This window comes from Schistocerca gregaria, chromosome 1 (assembly GCF_023897955.1).
Source record: "Schistocerca gregaria isolate iqSchGreg1 chromosome 1, iqSchGreg1.2, whole genome shotgun sequence".
NCBI classification, from domain to species: Eukaryota; Metazoa; Arthropoda; class Insecta; order Orthoptera; family Acrididae; genus Schistocerca; species Schistocerca gregaria.
The window spans coordinates 819,216,357-819,237,877 of record NC_064920.1 but is presented as its reverse complement, the minus strand read 5'-3'; the positions used below and the strand labels follow the sequence as shown (position 1 = coordinate 819,237,877).

General features: G+C 42.0%; 1 protein-coding gene across 3 annotated transcripts in view; it reads right to left on the bottom strand.

Annotated features, from left to right (window-relative positions):
• The window catches only part of LOC126270956 (follistatin-related protein 5-like), a 556,933-nt gene that overhangs the window by 217,275 nt on the left and 318,137 nt on the right, over positions 1 to 21,521 (bottom strand). For all 3 annotated transcript variants that reach the window (XM_049974113.1, XM_049974114.1, XM_049974112.1), the window contains one exon: positions 1,547 to 1,697. In XM_049974113.1, the coding sequence (XP_049830070.1) occupies positions 1,547 to 1,697 (151 nt within the window). The remainder of the gene's footprint in view (positions 1 to 1,546; positions 1,698 to 21,521) is intronic.

Below are 21,521 nucleotides of genomic sequence, written 5' to 3'. Positions count from 1 at the left end.
GAAAGGATTGGGTGCTCTGGTCCAGCTGAACCGATCACTCACTGCAAGTCGTTACGTTCGCCCAATTCTTGAGACTATTTGATGCCATTCATGGACTTCATGTTCCCAGACAACAATGCAATCTTTCTGGATGACACTGCGCCATGTCATGGGGCCAAAATGGTTAATAATTGGCTTGAAGAGCACCTGGACAGTTCGAGCGAATGATTTGGCCTCTCAGAGCCACCGACCATCAACTCCATCTAATATTTATGGGACATAATTGAGAGGTCAGTTCGTGCATAATATCCTGCACCGGCAACACTGGCAATTAGGGATTCTATAGAGGCACAATTTGTACAGAAACCAGACGGCAGTCATAAAAGTCGAGGGGCATGAAAGGGAAGCAGTGGTTGGGAAGGGAGTGAGACAGGGTTGTAGTCTCTCCCTGATGTTATTCAATCTGTATATTGAGCAAGCAGTAAAGGAAACAAAAGAAAAATTTGGAGTAGGTATTAAAATTCATGGAGACGAAGTAAAAACTTTGAGGTTCGCCGATGAAATTGTAATTCTGTCAGAGACGGCAAAGGACTTGGAAGAGCAGTTGAACGGAATGGAGAGTGTCTTGAAAGGAGGATATAAGATGAACATCAACAAAAGCAAAACGAGGATAATGGAATGTAGTCAAATTAAATCGGGTGATGCTGAGGGAATTAGATTAGGAAATGAGACACTTCAAGTAGTAAAGGAGTTTTGCTATTTAGGAAGTAAAATAACTGATGATGGTCGAAGTAGAGAGGATATAAAATGTAGACTGGCAATGGCAAGGAAAGCGTTTCTGAAGAAGAGAAATTTGTTAACATCGAATATCTATCAGGAAGTCGTTTCTGAAAGTATTTGTTTGGGGTGTAGCCATGTATGGAAGTGAAAGATGGACAATAACTAGTTTGGACGAGAAGAGAATAGAAGCTTTCGAAATGTGGTGCTACAGAAGAATACTGAAGATAAGGTGGATAGATCACGTAACTAATGAGGAGGTATTGAATAGGATTGGGGAAAAGAGAAGTTTGTGGCACAACTTGCCTAGAAGAAGGGATCGGTTGGTAGGACATGTTTTGAGGCATCAAGGGATCACAAATTTAGCGTTAGAGGGCAGCGTGGAGGGTAAAAATCGTAGAGGGAGACCGAGAGATGAATACACTAAGCAGATTCAGAAGGATGTAGGTTGCAGTAGGTACTGGGAGATGAAGAAGCTTGCACAGGATAGAGTAGCATGGAGAGCTGCATCAAACCAGTCTCAGGACTGAAGACAACAACAACAACAACATAGAGGCACAATGGCTCAGTATTTCTGCAGTGGACTTTAACGACCTTTTGAGCCCACGCTATGTCGAGTTTCTGCACTATGACCGGTAAAATGAGGTTCGACACGATATTGGCCGTCATTCTACGACTTTTGTTACTTCACTGTGTCAGATGAGAGGATATCACATCACTGCGAAGGAAGCGATCTGCGCGAGCGTGTCAGCAACAGGAGAAGCGGGGACACAAGTATGTGTGTACTCACTGTCCTCCGTGACAAGGTCGTCGAACACGGCGATGGCGTAGCCGGCGTCGTCCGGCGCCGGGGCGGCGGTGGCCGGCACGGGGGGCGGCGGCGGCGTCGCCGTCAGCGTCGCGGGCGTGGCCGGCGTCGAGTCCCGGTGGTGGCGCGAGTGCTGCACAAGACAGGAGGACCGGGCTGCTAAAACATCTCAATAAACACACGAAATATGTTCGCACGTAACAATTTACGCTACACGAGAGACATGCCCCAATTCTGTGAGAAATTATTTTGTCTCAAATTTTCTTTTGGTAAAGAGGAGGAAAGAAAAAGAGGGCACTCGTAACTGCAAGAGAATCTGGTACGCAAGGTACTAAGTCAGCACCGCTTTTCAGGCAGATATACAGGGTGTTTCAAAAATGACCAGTATATTTGAAACGGCAATACAAACTAAACGAGCAGCGATAGAAATACACCGTTTGTTGCAATATGCTTGGGACAACAGTACATTTTCAGGCAGACAAACTTTCGAAATTACAGTAGTTACAATTGTCAACAACAGATGGCGCTGCGGTCTGGGAAACTCTATAGTAAGATATTTTCCACATATCCGTCACGTTCCCAGTCCGTTGAAATTTTTCAAACAGATCCTTTATTGTATCGCTTTTCGGTCCTTTGGTTACTTCGTCTTGTTGCAACAAAACTGTTTTCTAGGCGGTGGAATTCCAACACCAGAAAAATCCTCTGTTCTAAGGAATAAACCATGTCGTCCACAGCACACTTGCACGTTGTGAACAGCACACGCTTACAGCAGAAAGACGACGTACAGAATGGCGCACCCACAGACTGCGTTGTCTTCTATATCTTTCACATCACTTGCAGCGCCATCTGTTGTTGAAAATTGTAACTACTGTAATTTCGAAAGTTCGTCCGCCTGAAAATGTACTGTTGTCCCAAGCATATTGCAACAAACGGTGTATTTCTATCGCTGCTCGTTTAGTTTTTATTGCCGTTTGAAATATACCGGTCATTTTTGAAACACCCTGTAGCTACTCCCTTCAAATAATTTATGCAAAAAAAAAAATGGTGCAAATGGCTCCGAGCACTGGGGGATTTAACAGCTGAGGTCATCAGTCCCCTAGAACTTAGAACTACTTAAACGTAACTAACCTAAGGACATCACACACATCCATGCCCGAGGCAGGATTCGAACCTGCGACCTTAACGGTCGCGCGGTTCCAGACTGAAGCGCCTAGAACCGCTCAGCGACTCCGGCCGGCAATTTCTGCAACAAAATCTAAGAATACATTTTCATCAGAACAAGTAAAAGGTTATAGTAATGCAATGAGATGGAGATAAACAGTTGCCATGCTGAAGCACGTGTGCCTTGTTATGTAAAGCGGACTATTTCACCAAATACTTTGGAAGGTAATGACTTACGGAGTTTCATAAACCTCATTGTGTTAAGGAGTCAGCACGCGGATATTGGAAAGTAAGATCCGATAGATCGCGAAATGGAGACGAAGCTTTGCACCGATGTTTTGGGCGGGATCTTTTCTATGCCTGTCGATTCCATCACGTCGGTCTATTCAGTTCTGAGCAGGCAGCGAGCACGCTAACATGTCTACAACTGTAGTGTCTCACCCCAAGTTTTGCCTGATTTCATGCAAACCCCACATAATGCACATTTCATGCCTTTTTTTTCTTCACGACAATTTTCGGCTGCTCACCGCAGGGGCAATGTGGATATTCATGCATCGCTTTCCGTGGCAAGCGTTTGATCACCCACCATACAGTCCGAACGTGATTCCCTTAGTGTTTATCTGTGCTCAAATGTACCGCTGACTACGAAGACAACATTTTAACACAGACAACGAACTGCAGACCAGAGTAGAGAGTGGCGGGAAGCACGGGCAGCTGCCTTCTAGGTCGAGGGTATTGGATAGTTGATACGACGATTGTCTAATTCGGAGCGGCTATGTAGAGAAGTGATTGGAAGTTGTAGCTAAATGCTGGAAATAAAATATTTCTGATTTTGGCTGTGGTTTCCATTTCGTGACCGATCGGATCTCACTTTCCGAATGGCCCTCATAAAAGTGAAGCTTATTGCAACATTTGCTAATAAGATCATAGTGACAATATCCGAATGAGAAAGATATCACAGCGCACATTTCTGTTAATCACTATCGTATATTGTCTCGCTTAAGTTATAATATCAAGACCAACAGGATCGCAGTTGAGAACTATTACAGTGAGCCGTTTTATTGCACATTGACGGAAATAGAAAGTGACCTGCTCACAAAGCGTAATGCGCGGCTGGCTAACTTGCTACGTAGTGAATCAGGAAAATGTCCAGAGGGATCGAATACGCATCGCACGTTTATGAACGTGGGCTTGTACAGTAGTCGGCTTAAGTGAGGTCTTTATGCAGTTTCCCACGCACGCTTAGGTAAATGCTGCTAGGTGCACCAAACGCCGGCATCTAGAATAATTAAGTCAAAAAGTTAAAAAATAGCTTACACGATTCCCTGACAAATGGCACATACTTTTTCTACATTATATTACCCTGACGACTATACCGTCAGCATCTGCATCCGGCTACAAAGTCAGATAATGAAATTAAGTGTGCCAGAGCTCGAAAACGCTGACCCCATATCAGATGGGATAAGCCCTAGGGAAAAGAAGACGGAAACAAAAAGTGCTACACTATGAAGTAGCACTCCGATATTTATCAAAATATGAATACGTTCATCATATAATCGTCATCATTAGCCAGATCGGTCACTTGGTGACGTGGCCTCTATGAGCTGGCGTGCAATATACACTACTGGCCATCAAATCTGCTACACCAAGAAAAAATGCAGATGATAAACGGATATTCACTGGAAAAATATATTATACTAGAACTGACATGTCATTCCATTTTCACTCATTTTTGGTGCATAGATACTGAGAAATTAGTACCCAGAACAACCACCTCTGGCCATAATAATGGCCTTGATAAGCCTGGGCATTAAGTCAAACAGAGCTTGGATGGCGTGTACAGGTTCAGCTGCCCATGCAGCTTCAACACGATACCACAGTTCATCAAGAGTAGTGACTGGTGTATTGTTACAAGCCAGTGGCTCGGCCACTATTGACCAGATGTTTTCAATTGGTGAGAGATCTGGAGGATGTGCTGGCCAGGGCAGCAGTCGAACATTTTCTGTGTCCAGAGAGGCCCGTACAGGACCTGCGTCATTCGGTCGTGCATTAGCATGCTGAAATTTGGGGTTTCGCATGGATCGAATGAAGGGTAGAGCCACTGGTCGTAACACATGTGATACGTAACGTCCACTGTTCAACGTGCCGTCAATGCGAACGAAAGGTGACCGAAACGTGTAACCAATGGCATCCCATAACCATCACGCCGGGTGATAAGGCAGTATGGTGTTGAACGCTTCCAATGTGCGTTCACCGCGACGTCGCCAAACACGGATGCGACCATCATGATGCTGTAAACAGAACCTGGATTCATCCGAAAAAATGACGTTTCGCCATTCGTGCACCCAGATTCGTCGTTGAGTACACCATCGCAGGCGCTCCGGTCTGTGATGCAGCGTCAAGGGTAACCGCAGCCATGGTCTCCGAGCTGATAGTCTATGCTGCTGCAAACTGCGTCTAACTGTTCGTGCAGATGGTTGTTATCTTGCAAACGTCCCCATATGTCGACTCAGGGACCGAGACGTGTCTGCACGATCCGTTACAGCCGAGGGAATAAGATGCCTGTCATCGCGACTGCTAGTGGTACGAGGCCATTGGCATCCAGTACAGCGTTCCGTATTACTCTCCTGAACACACCGATTCCATATTCTGCTAACAGACATTGGATCTCGATCAACGCGAGCAGCAATGTCGCGATACGATAAACCACAATCGCGATAGGCTACAATCTGACCTATATCAAAGTCGGAAACGTGATGGTACGCATTTCTCCTCGTTACACGAGGCATCACAACAACATTTCACCAGGTAATGCCGTTCAGCTGCTGTTTGTGTATGAGAAATGGGTTGGAAACTTTCCGCATGTCAGCACGTTGTAGGTGTCGCCACCGGCGCCCACGTTGTGTGAATGCTCTGAAAAGCTAATCATTTGCATATCACAGCATCTTCTTCCTGTAAATTAAATTTCCCGTCTGTAGCACTTCATCTTCCTGGTGTAGCAATTTTAATGGCCAGTAGTGTAGTAGCCCTGAAGGTTATTTCATTTCTGCCGATCTTGAGCTTCTTGTTGCTATTTAAACCTAGTTGTCCTTCTTAGGTCTCAGTCCTATCTATTCGGTGGTCTTCCCCTTCGTCTCTTTTGTTAAATTGGGCTGAATCTAGTACGTGTTATGTGTTTTTTTTATTACCTTCCATCTTTCTCTTCGAGTGACATGACCACCCTACTTCCATTTCTAGGTATTCACTGTTTCCATTATGTCAGTGATCTTTGTTGTCTGTCTGATGTCAGCTGCTTTCTTACTGTCTTTTTCTGTGTAATCCAATGCTGATCTTTCAGTTCCTCTTTGTGTTACTATTAGTTTTCTAACACTGAATTCATTTAATGTCCATGTCTCGCAACGATTAATTTATTACTACTTGTTTACATTGGTTAAAAACTATTGCGTTCAGCTCAGCCGACATATTAGAATTCAAAGTTCATAACAGATATTAAATAACAGAGCATTTATTTCATTTGCATCCGATGTCCATCATCAACACCAAAATGAGGCGTTACCCCACGGACACGAATACACAGTTGTACAGCATTTGCTGTGGCAAGGGAGCGAATAGTCTCTGGACGTCATCGTGAGAAATTTATTGCCATCTCTGAAACGCTTGCCGTGTCCATGGCGACTGCTGTCTGGCGGCTGGTACGAAAGCATACGACCTCCCAATGCATTTCACACATGCTGTACGTTTGAGATATGACGGGACCGAATAGGTCAGTCAAGGATCCGTACATCACTCAAGGAATTCCTCAGAAGCATGTTCCCTGCATTCTGCCGTATTTTTACTTCATTGCCGACCTCTTGACGGTTCAAATTTTTATTATAACTGGACAGAGATTGTTGGGTAGTCTACTGCTTATCACTTGAGCCACGTTTTCGAAGAAATTTTCTGCAATTCTTCAAGGTGCATGTGGTGTGAACTGCGGCGTCGGGTCTTGCATTATCATGCTGGAGAATATCCTGGTTACGAAGGGTATGGAAACACTGTTAAGCGACGTTACCGCTATTGGCGATCATTCAGTCCCACCTCAACAATTACCAAATCGGTCCTGTTGCCATATCTAATACCGGCGCACACAATGATTTGGAACCGGAGGGACGTGGGTCTCAAGGAACGCTGCTTCCAGTGACCTTTCACCAAGTCGACTGTAGACACATTGTCGTCGATATGACCTGCCATAGGCATTAGCGTGGCTCATAGCTAAACGCCGCATAATGTGGCTCCATGTCCCAATAGATTGGGATTCCACACTGTGGTCTCCGTTGTGTGGTGCCAGTGGAAAGCGACGCCTGATAATCAATCGGAGATCTCAACCCAGCTTCGATTAGCCTGTTCTCAATGGTTCGTGGTGAAAACCTGTCTGTAGTCTCTGCCCGGATTTTAGCTGTTGTCATCCGTCTATTCATCTGAGACAGTCGGACAGTTCTGCGACCCTCTCGTGGTGCAGTCCGTCCGGAAGGAGCTGTGCATACACAACTTGCCAAACTGCTGTCCAGAGTCAATTTCGTCGCTCCTCGTTTTGCAGTTATTTCACTACAGGGACCTGTTGGTATGATGATTAATGTCCGAAAAGCGAACGATTCAATCTTTCTCAGAGCGTGAAGGATGTCTATGATCTACACGTAAACCTCCTCTCAGAATGCTGTGTTGCGATCCCCACCTGAAAAATTCCTTTACGCTTAGACACACCATTGTTCATCTGTGGGACTGCCATTTTTTTTTATTCTGAAAACAACTTTTCATAAAGTGTGGAAGTACTGGAGTACCAGTTTCAAAAACGGTTCAAATGGCTCTAAGCAGTATGGGACGTAACATCTGAGGTTTAGACTTAGAACTACTTAAACCTAACTAACCTCAGAACATTACACACATCCATGCCCGAGGCAGGATTCGAACCTGCGACCTTTGCTACAGCGCGGTTCCGGACTGAAGCGCCTAGAACCACTCGGCCACAGCAGTGGGCTAGTGTCAGTTTGGTAGCGTTCGAAAAATAACATAATTATATCCGTTGTTGTGTATGTGGCGTGATATCTTCGGTGTACCATGCGCTATCTTGACTAAATAACGTGTCTCTGTGTAACAGAAACTTTCGCAGTCAGGCTGTTGTACCGTGGTCTAATAAGTTTCTTGAGAGACAAACAAGGATACATCTATAATGTGGAAATATTCGCAAATACTAACTTTTGCTATCATTTCTGTGCAGACAAGTGAAGAGCCAACATAAGATTTGATTATACGCTGTCCACTAACATTAATCTTACCACCTGAACGACAACCTTTCGCACTACGGACAGCTCCGAGACGTGAAGGAAGATAGTCAATGAGGTCCTGAAAGACACTGACGGAATTGGAGTGTCATGTCGACTTCTGTGCTGCGAACAGCTGCACTAAGTATCTCGGATAACTATCTATGGCACAAACAGACCGGTGGAGTTGGTCTTAGAGATTCCCGATTCGGTTTAAATTCGGGGAATTTGGTGGCCAGAATAGTACGGAGAACTCATCCCGATGCTCTTCGATCCACGCACGTACATCACGAGCTGAGTGACACATTACACTGCCTTGCTGCGTGGTAAAACAAACTGCATCCAGGGATGGACATGCTCCCCAAGGATAGATGCAACTTGTGGAATCGACTGTGCTTCCGATACTGACAGGTCACACTGGGGATGTCACGAAAACATTCCCCATCTCTCTTCCGGTCTGGTCCCTTTCGGTGATTGTTGCAGGGTATTTGCCTTAGAGCGTTTCACACCATCCACACCAAGGGACATCTATCCAATGGAGCACAAAATGTGATTCATATGAAAAAGCCACTTCTCGCCACACAGTGGATTTCCAGTTGCGGTATTACCGTGCCAATTCCAGATTGAACAGCTGTCAGCATGGGTGCATGAAACAGGCACCGGCGCATGAACCATGCTCCTGCTGCTGAGGCCCATACGCAGCAAGGTTCGCTGAACAGTCGTTGAGGAGGCGCCATTTTACCAAGCATGGCATACTATAACAACGGCGCCAAGCGAAGAGTTTAAAGAACTTAGCCATATCTGAAGTACTTCCAACCTTGCTCCGAAAACCACCTATCATGCCCTTTTGCACGCCAGATAAATTGCTCCATTTCCACATTAAGACAACGACTTCACGGTTTTCCGCTTCCCCACGACATGCCTTATATATCCTCCTCTGATAGTGCTGTACCTTCCGTTTGTGAGTGGTTATTACACGTTGATGTCGAACATACGCTGTGATGACATTAACGTGACTGGACCAAGCATAACACACCTTTGTGTTCTGTAAGTTGAGTTTCCTCAAAAAATTATTCTGTTACTTTTTCGTGAATGTGAGACTGCGGAATAAATTAGTTCCCGCATTTTAAATTACCTGTATAAAATTCAAGCATGATGGAAATGTAGCTGAAGGAAGGAGCTTCATTACTAGGCAGCAGGTATTTTATTTATGGCTTTGATCTGTCTGTTATCTCTACGACTTACCATATTTTTTTACTACTTGTATTTAATTGTTTGAATTGACTTTTTTTTTTTTTTTTTTTTGACGTGTGGTCTTATGTGGCAAGTAATGAACTCAAGACCTCACCTACAAGGAGTGGCAATAGACACTCGATGTGAAAAAAATTTTATCACATGCAAAACATGCATGTGGAGTGCTTTAATCCTATCAGATAATAGTTGGTCAATAAACGGAGGCCTGGCAGCGCTATATCTAGCTTCAAAGTCTCACTAACGACAACTCCACCGGGATGTGTGCATGTAAACGTTGGTAAGTGCCAAACACATGGCTGCCAGTAGCAGTAACGTGTACGGTACTCGTGACAGGAAGGGCTTTACAGGGACGATTTGCACAAATCCGAAAATGATGTGCATAATTACCACTCAGATTAAGCTCCTCAATATGTTGCTGACTCCAGATGTGATTCAAAAGCTGTTGCTAATTAGGTAAATGTGAATAATTATTTAAGCAAGCCAACAATGTTAATATGTACCCCCGTCACCATATGTTACGTGAGCTTATATGACAGTGTTATGGCAGGAATATTAAGGGCTATCCTTAACATAGCTTATGAACTGTAACAAGGCACTAATAAAACTAATTGTATGTTTTGCTAAATCATAGATTGACCTTTGAGGTTGTTCTACTTTATTAATGCACATCTTAGTATCATAACCTGAAGCAATTCCGACATTTTAAATCTGTATTTTACAGAGAGTTTCACAATAATGTATTGTTGAATTTCTCATCAAGTGAGAGGCGGTAAGTCAATGCTAATGCATCTAAGGTATACTCGGTTTGCAGGCAGACAACGTTAAGTAGCCGCTGATGTAGTTATTCAGTTCTTTAGCTACATGCTTTGTAGATCACTTAAACGATTCTTTTGTGGGCATTATGTGGAAGGGATTAGTTTACAATCATACACGAGACAGGAATAGTGTTAACATTAGTTTTTAGTCCTACTCATGCCATGACAATTTTTATTTGTCCGTTCCCGGTACCTGAGTAGTTACCGGCACGGTAGCTCAGCGTGTTCGGTCAGACGGTTTAGCTATCCTCTGTAATAAAAAAAATTGAATGAACGGATCTACGAACAACCTGAACGGGTGTCATCGGACGTCCGCCACGAACAAATTCAACTAACAATATAGAACAAAATGAGATCAACTACAACAAAAAAGTGGTCAGCGCGAAAGAATGTCAATCCTAAAGGCCCGAGATCGATTCCCGGCTCGGTCGGAGATTTTCTTCGCTCAGGGACTGGGTGTTGTGCTGTCCTAATCATCATCATTTCATCCCCATTTACGCAAAAGTCGCCGAAGTGGCGTCAAATCGAAAGACTTGCACCCAGCGAACGGTCTACCCGACGGGAGGCCTTAGTCACACGACATTTAAATTTTACTTTTTATTTACAGGTACCAGTTTTCGAGTAGAAAGTCTTCCGTGTAATGGAAGGGATTCTACGGGAGAAATGATTTTCGGTTAGATTTAAAAGCTGCTTTATTATCTGTCAGGCATTTTATATTATTGATCAAACAATGAATAATTCCGTTTCTGCTTATTGAAGTCCTTTCTGAGACACTGACGGATTTAATGATTTGTAGTAACGGGTATTTCTTCCTCTAGTGTTGGAATTATGGACATCAATATTCTTCTCAAATTGCGATGGATTATGGATTTCACTAGTGTGTATGAATACCATACGGAAAGAAGGAGTTAATAGATTTTATAATTTTTCGGGGGGGCAATTTTAAATTTTAAAAAGTTAAAGTATCACTGGTTATTGAACTGTGCTTTTTTTAATTTATACATCAGATTCAACAATATTTTCTTTAGGATTCCTCAAAAGTGGAAAAATATTATTAAAACTTGGACCCTGTATATATTTTTATCTGATGTCTATCTTTTATTTTCTTTGAATAGTGCACTAATTAGGTTGTAAAAGTTAGAATGTAATGTAATGTTGGGATGCTACTTAACTATAAAACTTCCCTGCAACTCCCTTGACAAAGATCTAGTCATTATTGTACAATATTTTCATTACTAATCATGTTTTAGGAACAATACTGTTTACCAATATTCTGTTCTTAATTTCATTGAACTTATGTAAATTATAATGATTAATAAGCCTATGTCTCAACTTTTGAATCTCTAGACCAACATTTATTCAATAAATAGTTACAACACATACATTAAAATATAGTTAATAGGACGTAATTTGTTATCAGCACAGATCACAGTTTTTATAACCCACAGTCTTTATTTCTTACTTTTTACTTATTACAAACAAATAATACAAAACTTGTTTGTAAATTCACTGCTGCAAAGGAGTATTTGTATAGTACTCTTGGGCCACTGTGTCACAGAACACCCTCAGTTCTTGCAGATCACGATACTTTTCCTTGGTGATAGGTAGCAGTCCTGAAACATTCGACATGCGACCTCTTATTAGCATGGTATCTCAACAGATTTGTTTTAATGAAGCAGGACGTGCTATTTCACACACTGATATGGTCTAGTATCTTTAAGTACTGTGGCTAAAGTCTTTACCAGCCTACCTTCGTAACAGGTAAAGGGAACAAAAACTCTCCTTCCTCTTCCATTTGTCCAGCAGGAGCAGTAATAACTAATGTTATCCAGGATTCGTTGTAAGTGTCTCGATATATGAAAAGCCTTGGATGGTGACGTTCTGTCTTCATTTCCTTAATAATTCGCGATGGGAATGGACACCAGTCACGCTTCATTGAGCCATCAGCTTGAACAACCTGAAAAGGAGTGGGTTTCGCACGCAAATCTTTAATTATGTCTACCCAGTCCTTTGGGAGCTCAGCTTTTGTTTTACGTATGATGAGGCCCATGTCTTTGTCACTTTACGGGTATGAATGTCCTCTTACTGGGAGTGTCACACGAATTGATTCATATCGCTCTGCATGGTGGACAAGATAATGGATGAACCTGAAAAGGGTGTAGTTTTGTTTTGATCACCACATGAGTTACAGAAGATTTCCAAATATTAAACCTCAGAATCCAGGAACGAAGTAACATAATGATGCAGGAAAGAAATTACTTCATTTGAACCTTTCTTCCCTATAGCTTCAGGATATACATGAAATACTGCGTTACTGTCTGGGAGTCGATGTATATTAAACAGATATAGAGAAAGCCGTCGCTTGTAATATACAATGTTGGTGCTCATGATTGGATATGGATGATTTCGTTGGAAATCCATATATAACGATTCTGTGTTTCTGGACGTTCTGCATCTCCGTCGAGACTGTCTTTTACGCTGATAGAGTGCATCAACTTTACGGCGGTGCAGTTCATACTCAATCTTCTCTCTCTTAATATTACTTTGAACGTCTAATCTTTCCTTTCGATTTGTTGCTTGTGAGAGTTATGACTCTAGAGCTTTGAAAGCTACAGAAAACTTATCACAAGTACTGCACGTATCACTTCGACGGAAAACGAATGGGATATTAAATTTTATATTAAGTATTTTACGATAGGTTTCATATGATACGGAACAAGTGGAGTGTGTATCTTGAAACATCTTGAACATCTTCTTACTTGTGAGTTCTTCAGGCAAATACAGTTTCTGTGTTTTGTTTGTGCTGTAATAACTGGACCGTCCTTTAAATGACCAGATGTGTGCGGAGATGTTGTGCTCTGTTTTTGTTGAAAGTTTATAAATTGGTTTCCGTGTTTCCCTCGTTTATCAACTGGCGCCATGCCTTATTTTTAAGGAATTCCTGACAGTTTTTTATCTTTTCTTTGAAATAGCATGTCGTAATATAAAGGCCTTTTGACAAGCAGACAATTCTGTTACAGTATTGTCTCTCATTATTCTAACTTTATAATGTAATATATAATCACGCAAAGTAGCTACTGTCTCATCTTTGCGAGGCCTTCGGCGTTGTACATTGTCAACAGAAATCAGTCCTGTCAGGTGACAACCTTGCTCATTCCAGTCCTTCAGCAAACTGAAATTAGATATTAATGTAGACTTCTCTACATCAGTTATCAAATCAGTAAATTTTCTTTCTGTTACAATGCTCTCCTACTTTATGTGACATTGTTCTTAGCTTTTTAGGTACTTCGAATTGTCTACCATAGCTCGTCTGTTTCTAGACTTACCACTGCAGCTTGACTCTGGATAATCCTTCATTCGATCACCAGTTGAAACACAGACCTCACTTGGATTTTACACGAAATTCAATTCTATCTACCACACCATAAAGCGCTGAAGCGATTGTGAAGGCCGCTCTGTGTTAGCACAAATCACGGCACGAAATTTTCCCCCCACAGCACAAAGCAAAGAAGTTAATGTCAAATCTGCTCCATGTTAGGTTCAACAATACATCAGTAAGATCAACTATGACATTGTATTTAACAATTTCAACTATGATATTTCGATAAAAGCAGACAAAAAAATCAATACAGCTCAGAAATTCGCACCTGCTGGACTTCACCCTTTCTATCCATGTATTGGACGCACTAAGCTCTTTTTCTGTGTGTATACCATATTTTAATCTGGATACAACTCCTTGACTATACCCACCACATTCATTTAAATTCAGAGAACTGAAAATAAATCTAATGAGCTTCATAATGATACCACTAACGCATCTGCGTAATATTTGAAATTAACGCCTTCTTTCCGTGTAGTCTTCGTATGTGTTTTTAAAAATAAAATTTTGAATAAAATTTACAATTTAAAAATATGTCGTTACTCTAGAAATATTTTGAAACAGTTAATTACCTGAATAAAAAAAATCATAAAGGATGTCGTTGAAATATCTTATTTAAGAGATTTTATTGAAACATTACTGCACTGTTTGTAGAAAGAAACAACTTGTCCCTTTCCATTGTTTACAGCTGAGGTCTTCAATAGTATGTAGTAGTGAGTTTTTTCAAAATTTATTGATCACCCATTTGTCACTGAAGATGTTTGCAAATACATTGTTATCTGCTTTTTCAGTAACAGGACTGTGCTACTTTTTATTTCTATACTTGTGTCATCTGCGAAAAAAGGCCACATTTCGGTCTTCTGATAATAGTAGGTGATTATCAATCTGTATTAAATAGAAGGAAATGTGAATGGTTTCGTATAAATGTTGTCTAACTGAAAAAAACCATGTACCATAACGGTCGTTTGCAAAACACAATATAGGCAATAACCTCTTTCCGCCTACTGGGTGTTTGTTATGTAAATCATACAGCGCAAATGGTATACTTGCTCAAAGGAATATTAAACAACGAAATGAATTTCGCATTTTGCTCGGGACGAGAAACAGCGCAAACAAAGTCGGTGGGTGCCCCTATCCAGCGGCTGGAGCAGACGACGGCCTAGGGGTGCGGAAACGAAATTGGGGCGGGCGGACGCGGCCGTTTGGCGGCTTATTGCGAGCCTCCCCCGCGGGTGGGGGTGAGAGGGGTTGGGGGGGGGGGGAGGGGAGCGCTCGATACCCTCCCACTCCCTGGCCGTACTCCTCACGGTCGGCTGCGAGCGGCGATAAGACGTCCGGAGAGGCAGAGCGGCGACCGGACGTTCGATAGAGATTCCCTCCGGAGGGAAGGCTGCCGCCGCCGCCGCCGCCGCTGTTGTCTCTCGTCTCCCACACGGCACAGTTGTGGGCCCGCTCTTTGTGCTCGCTCGCCGGCACCGACATTCTTCCATTCTGAAGGCTATACGAGTAAAAGGCAATAATACAGCAGCTGCCACATAGGCGGCGGAAAAAGCCTTTCCTTTGCCGCTACGGTTCAGCTTCCGTTTGCCGCTCTGTCATTAAAAAGAAATCGCCCCGCAGTCGGTTGGTCGTTGCTCCACTACACGCTACACTCTGGTCCTATTCTCCGTAAAATTTATTGTGTGTTCTTTAATATCAATTACTAATTATTATTATATTATTTTATGGTAGAACTGTGCATTCATGTAACACATTTTATGTTCATGTATTGTTACGTTTTCGAAGAACGTATCTCTCCTCTACAAAATCCAGTAAGTGTTCTGCAAACAGAGTTCTTGCGAATCACAGGTCGCTCTGTTCGTCCATGAAATCTAGAGCGCAGAATGCAACGGTGACAAGGCTTATGCATGTCTCTTGATTTCCGGAAGGCATTCGATATGATTCCGCATTGTCGTTTGGCTAACTAAACGCGGATTTAGCGACTATTGCCGCTGATTTGTGACTGGAATCAGTTCGTTTTAGCAGACAGAATTCGCCACGTTGTTCTGAACGGGACGAAATCGACAAATGTTAACGTAATTTATAAAATGTCTCGAGTGAGTGTTTTAGGGACGATACTGCTTACAATTTATACTAAAGGTGTAGGGGGTAACGCCAGAGGCTGTTTGACGATCTTCAAGGACGATATTGGTATCTGTAGAGTTCAAATGGTTCAAATGGCTCTAACCACTATGGGACTTAACATCTGAGGGCATCAGTTCCCTAGACTTAGAACTACTTAAACCTAACTAACATAAGGACAGCGCACACATCCATGGTCGAGGGAGGATTCGAGCCAGCGACTGTAGCAGAAGCGCGGTTCCGGACTGAAGCGTCTAGAACCGCTAGGTCACAGCGGCCGGCAGCCGGTTAGAGGTTTGCAACATCAAAAGACTATAGCGGAATTCAGTAAGGTCTGAAAAGGATCCATGACTAGTGTACGGACTGGTAATGATCCTGACTGAATATAAATATAACGTATTGTTCTTAAACAGACGCTGAGATACGGAACTGTTCGATTACATAATAGAAACAATAACTACCTTAAAATAACTAGAAATTGCCGTTAGGAACGATCTAAAATGGAATTACCATGTAAAAGTAATTGTATAAAAATCAGATGCAAAGCAGAGATTCACTGTAAGAACGGCGAGGATATGTACTTCGACCACGAAAGAGTGGCTTACAGAATACCTTTAAGACCGATACATCTACGTCTACATCTACATCTACATCCATACTCCGCAAGCCACCTGACGGTGTGTGGCGGAGGGTACCCTGAGTACCTCTATCGGTTCTCCCTTCTATTCCAGTCTCGTATTGTTCGTGCAAAGAAGGATTGTCGGTATGCTTCTGTGTGGGCTCTAATCTCTCTGATTTTATCCTCTTAGTCTCTTCGCGACATATAGGTAGGAGGGAGCAATATACTGCTTGAGTCTTCGGTATTTTCTCGAAACTTTAACAAAAGCCCGTACCGAGCTACTGAGCGTCTCTCCTGGAGAGTCTTCCACTGGAGTTTATCTATCATCTCCGTAACGCTTTCGCGATTACTAAATGATCCTGTAACGAAGCGCGCTACTCTCCGTTGGATCTTCTCTATATCTTCTATCAACCCTATCTGGTGCAGATCCCACACTGCTGAGCAGTATTCAAGCAGTGGGCGAACAAGCGTACTGTAACCTACTTCCTTTGTTTTCGGATTACATTTCCTTAGGATTCTTCCAATGAATCTCAGTCTGGCATCTGATTTACCGACGATCAACTTTATATGATCATTCCATTTTAAATCACTCCTAATGCGTACTCCCAGATAATTTATTGAATTAACTGTCTCCCGTTGCTGACCTGCTATTTTCCATTGTTACAACCTCTCAATTCACCACAGCATCATCTGCAAAAAGCCTCAGTGAACTACCGATGTCATCCACCAGGTCATTTATGTATATTGTGAATAGAAAAGGTCCTATGACACTCCCCTGCGGCACACCTGAAATCACTCTTACTTCGGAAGACTTCTCTCCATTGAGAATGGCATTCTGCGTTCTGTTCTCTAGGAACTCTTCACTCCAAACACACTATTGATCTGATAGTCCCTATGCTCTTACTTTGTTCATTAAACGACTGTGGGGAACTGTGTCAAACGCCTTGCGAAAGTCAAGAAACACGGCATCTACCTGTGAACCCGTGTCTATGGCCCTCTGAGTCTCGTGGACGAATAGCGCGAGCTTGGCAGAAAATCCTAAGAAATTTTGGTCCTATGTCAAAGCGGTAGGCGGATCAAAACAAAATGTCCAGACACTCTGTGATCAAAATGGTACTGAATCAGAGGATGACAGACTAAAGGCCGAAATATTAAATGTCTTCTTCCAAAGCTGTGTCACAGAGGAAGACTGCACTGTACTTCCTCCTCTAGATTGTCGCACAGTTGACAAAATGGTAGATACCGAAATAGACGACAGCGGGCTTGCGAGTCTGAGGCCTTCACAAAGTTTTATTAAAAGAGGAGAGAGAGAGAAAAAGAGAGAGGAGAGAGAGAGAGAGAGAGAGAGAGAGAGAGAGAGAGAGAGAGAGAGAGAGAGAGAAAGAGAGAATATCTAACGAACGGACTGAAGTTTGATTGGGGCATCGTTTACAAAACGCGCCTAGAACCGCGCGGTCACTACGGCCTGTGGCCAAATATCCTCTCGCTCACTGAGCTCCTTATCCTGCCCACCTCTATGCTGTCGCGCATTGTCGCCCATAAAAATGAAGTCAGGGCGGGAATGCAGCCCTGAAAAGACGCATATGACTAAGCAGTACAGTGTGAGAATAACGTTGATCGTTGAGTACACCGTGTGCAAAGATTTGAAGGTCAGTACGCCCATGCAACACTGTGCCTCTAAACACCATAACGCCTTGACAACCAAAACGATCGTGTGGACGTAGCCTCCTATGGTGACACCTGGTAACACGTAATAATCCATGAAACATTACCGAAGATGAGGTATTGCGGTGTGGAAAGCATAATATTGTCTGGAACTCGTTACTAACCTCGTCGCCACCACGGGAAGTAAATTTTGAACATCACTGTAGTAATTCTTCTTGCATACGCCTTGCGAAGTGGCCTCGGCGAAGAAAACCAGAAACATTAGAGCTCATGCAGAATTTTATCGACGGCCATTCTTCCCACATGCCATTTATAAATGAACAGACATGGTTTGAAACACTACTGGTACCAGAAATATCGTCTGCCCCGTATTTTTATGTGGCTTGTGGAGTATACATGTAGGTGAGAATGTTCTTTTTATATTTTACACATTATCTTCAGACCGCATAGACAGAACGATGGAAGGAAGATTATGGTTTAGCATCCAGTTCCCATTACAGCCAGCCCGACAAGTCAGACTACAAAAGGTCGGCTGTGTGCTTTTCGAAGGAACCATCCCAGCAAATGATTTAAGCGATCTATACAAACCGCAGAAAATCCAACACTGTATGGACGGACGGAGATTCCATTCTGCACAAAACGAGCCGACCATCTTCCCGCTATACCACCTCGCTCGCTTCCATGCGCTCTGTCATCTCGCAAGGCGCTGATCGCGCAGGTGGTAGCTTTTGCCTCACTCAAATACTACCTATTGAGCCCAGAATTAGTAGTGCATGGATCTCATTCTGCGGAAAATCAGAGAAGATTACAGACAGTGCAACCGAAATTCAGCTCTTACTTTCTCGTTTCGTTGATATGCAATGAAGTAACATACCGAAGTTGACGAAGACTGCGAATTAGCAAGGTGTTCTCGATTCAACTAAAGAAATTGAATCACTAAAGACCTTTTGACCGGCACAATGTTATAAGCAGGCTAGCCGTCACTGACTTTCTTCAGTCAATATAGCACAGCATAAAAAACAAAAAAACTATCTTAAGAAAGCTGTGTAGAAATTGTTGTTCTAGGTAAGTAGAAAACATAGTTTTAATGCGGTTAGTCTGCTCTGTAAACCGCATCTACTGTCCGGTCTACGATAACGGTAATTTCCGTGTACAGAGCACAATTTTTACGGCAGCTGAGCAAATAGTTTGTGCAGTGTTTTGTTTATAATTGTTTTTAATAATTATCTGGATTTCTTATGTTTTTTCTGGGGTACTTTAAATAATGGCAATATTTCTATTATCTACTGCCATTTAATGTCGATTACACATAAAATTTTATTTCCTTAAGATTAATTACTTCTACATCTGTAACCTGCCCAGAGTTCCACTGATCATCACGTTACACACTTTTGTGCACAAAGCCCCTGCCTGCCACTACTGCCCGCCATGTGTTGGCATGTTACTCGCTAATATCCCAGTAAATCAAAGAACAAAGATTTGCACTACAGGGAATACGTATAAAAGTCAAAATAACGAACTATGCCCTTCTTATTGCCAACACGAGGCTTAACTTCTAGGTTGACATCATTCCGTATATGAGCAGAATGTTTAAATAAAATTTATAAAGCTTTTCGGAGCACTTATCTCTTGATCTGTTCTAGCGAGTTAAGCGGAAAATTACGTGACGCTGTTCGCGGACGATGCTGTTCGTTATAAGAAGGCAGCTACGCAAGAAGACTATGGCAAAATACGCGAGAACTTGATGAAGAGCCACAGTTAGTGGAGGGATAAGTAGTTGAACCTGAATGTGAATAATGTAATGCGATGCGGTGAAATATGCGGAGAAATGAAATACATCCGGTTACAGAATCATGAACATGTTTTAGGTAGGAAAGGTAGGTACTAATGTGCATAATTCTACATTCGCAGAATACTTGCTAATGTCATATCATAATCCGAAAAGACACGAAGGAACTGAAATCCTACATAAAGAAACGAATGGCTGGAGATTAGATGCATTAAAAGAGCTGGAGATTCTGAGACACATGATAAGGAAAGCTGGTCTTCTTTTAAATGAACGGTTGCTATTGAGAAATAGAAGTTTCTATAATGCGTTCAAACCTTCGATACTCCACCACTATATTAATGCACTTGGCCTTCGGCGGCCATTATCAGAAACAAATGGAAATGTTACAGTAAAAAAAAGTACAGTGATAACTAATGAAAGCACGTACCACTGTGAAAGATTTAAAGAGAGCTGAGCATGTGTTATCAGGTGGTTCAGCGTGATCTTGTGAAATGTAACGATAAAAACTCATGATAAACCGACCGAAGCGCCTTCACTCACAAGTGCAAAAAAAGTCGTCGACTAATACTCGCGACTGTGAATTATTCGATCACAATATTATTGCATTTCGGAGTAAGGGCGCTTCGGTTGGATTCTTGTGAGTTTTATCGTGACATTTCATGGGAACACTCTTATCCGTTTCACAGATTATTCAAAACTATCATAAAATCATTCATAGTCCGATGAGCTTTTCTTGGTCATCAATGTACTTCTTTACTTTAACGTGACCGCGTGTTTCTGATAAAGGCCGTGGAAGGTCAAGTGCACTAATATCGTGATCGCGTAGTAAATATTCTACCGCGGTAACTTGTTTCAATACCACTTACTCCTCACAAGTCTTGTTTTCTTTTTAAAATGTGTCATATGGTTTCTCTATAATGCATTATTCTTTGGCAGGATAGACTGCCAAGTGACGCTTTAATTTCCTATACAGTTTTTCAGTAGATAAGCATTAATTTATTACTTCCTGTAATTATGAATTTCGACCTATTTATTAAGGAAGCATGTAGTAGTTAATTGAGTTTAGGCTATTTCTTACTTTTTTAAATTTCATTTTAATATCCTTATTATTACGACGTTACCGTTTTGTTGCCTTATGTCGATGAAAAATAGATTACAGGTTATATGTTACGACGCAATGTCGGAGCAGCAAAAGATAAAGATTACATAACTGGAGCATTTTGTTCCAATATCAGTTCCCAATATATGGTGTGGTTGTGTATGTGGGCACTGTAGCTGTATGTCATATGTTTAGTCAGATATTTGACTTTTTTCAACAGTCACTTCTATTTTACTCTTGCAGTTTTAACAGACACTTACTTTTAATTACTGTATGTTACCTTAGCAGGTTAGCTCATGATTCATGTAACATGTTATAATCAATTTAACGAGTAAGAAATAGTTTCTTAATATTACCCGTTGTTTTCAGCGTTTCTTTCGTGACTGTATTAGTTTTGTAAAATAAAGAAAAATCGCCCTCAGTCGCAATCGTGATTTTATTTCAATGCACGATGCAGTCCTAGCCCTGGGAACTCTTCTTAAGATGTTTTGACAGTCTATATTGATGTAAACACAGATGAAACTGCCAAGGAGACAACTAAAATTATTCGGGAAAACTTTATCAAATAGAAGAAACTAACCATACCAGAGATTTTAGAGTTAGCTGGTCTGCTTGGGCTAGTACTGTCCCGTAACTGCTTCTCTTTTAATGATAAAATCTACCAACAGAAAGAAGGCTTCGCTATGGGCAACAACATATTAAGCCACCTAGCTGATATATTCATCAACTATATAGAAAATAAATTTGTTGAAGGCAAA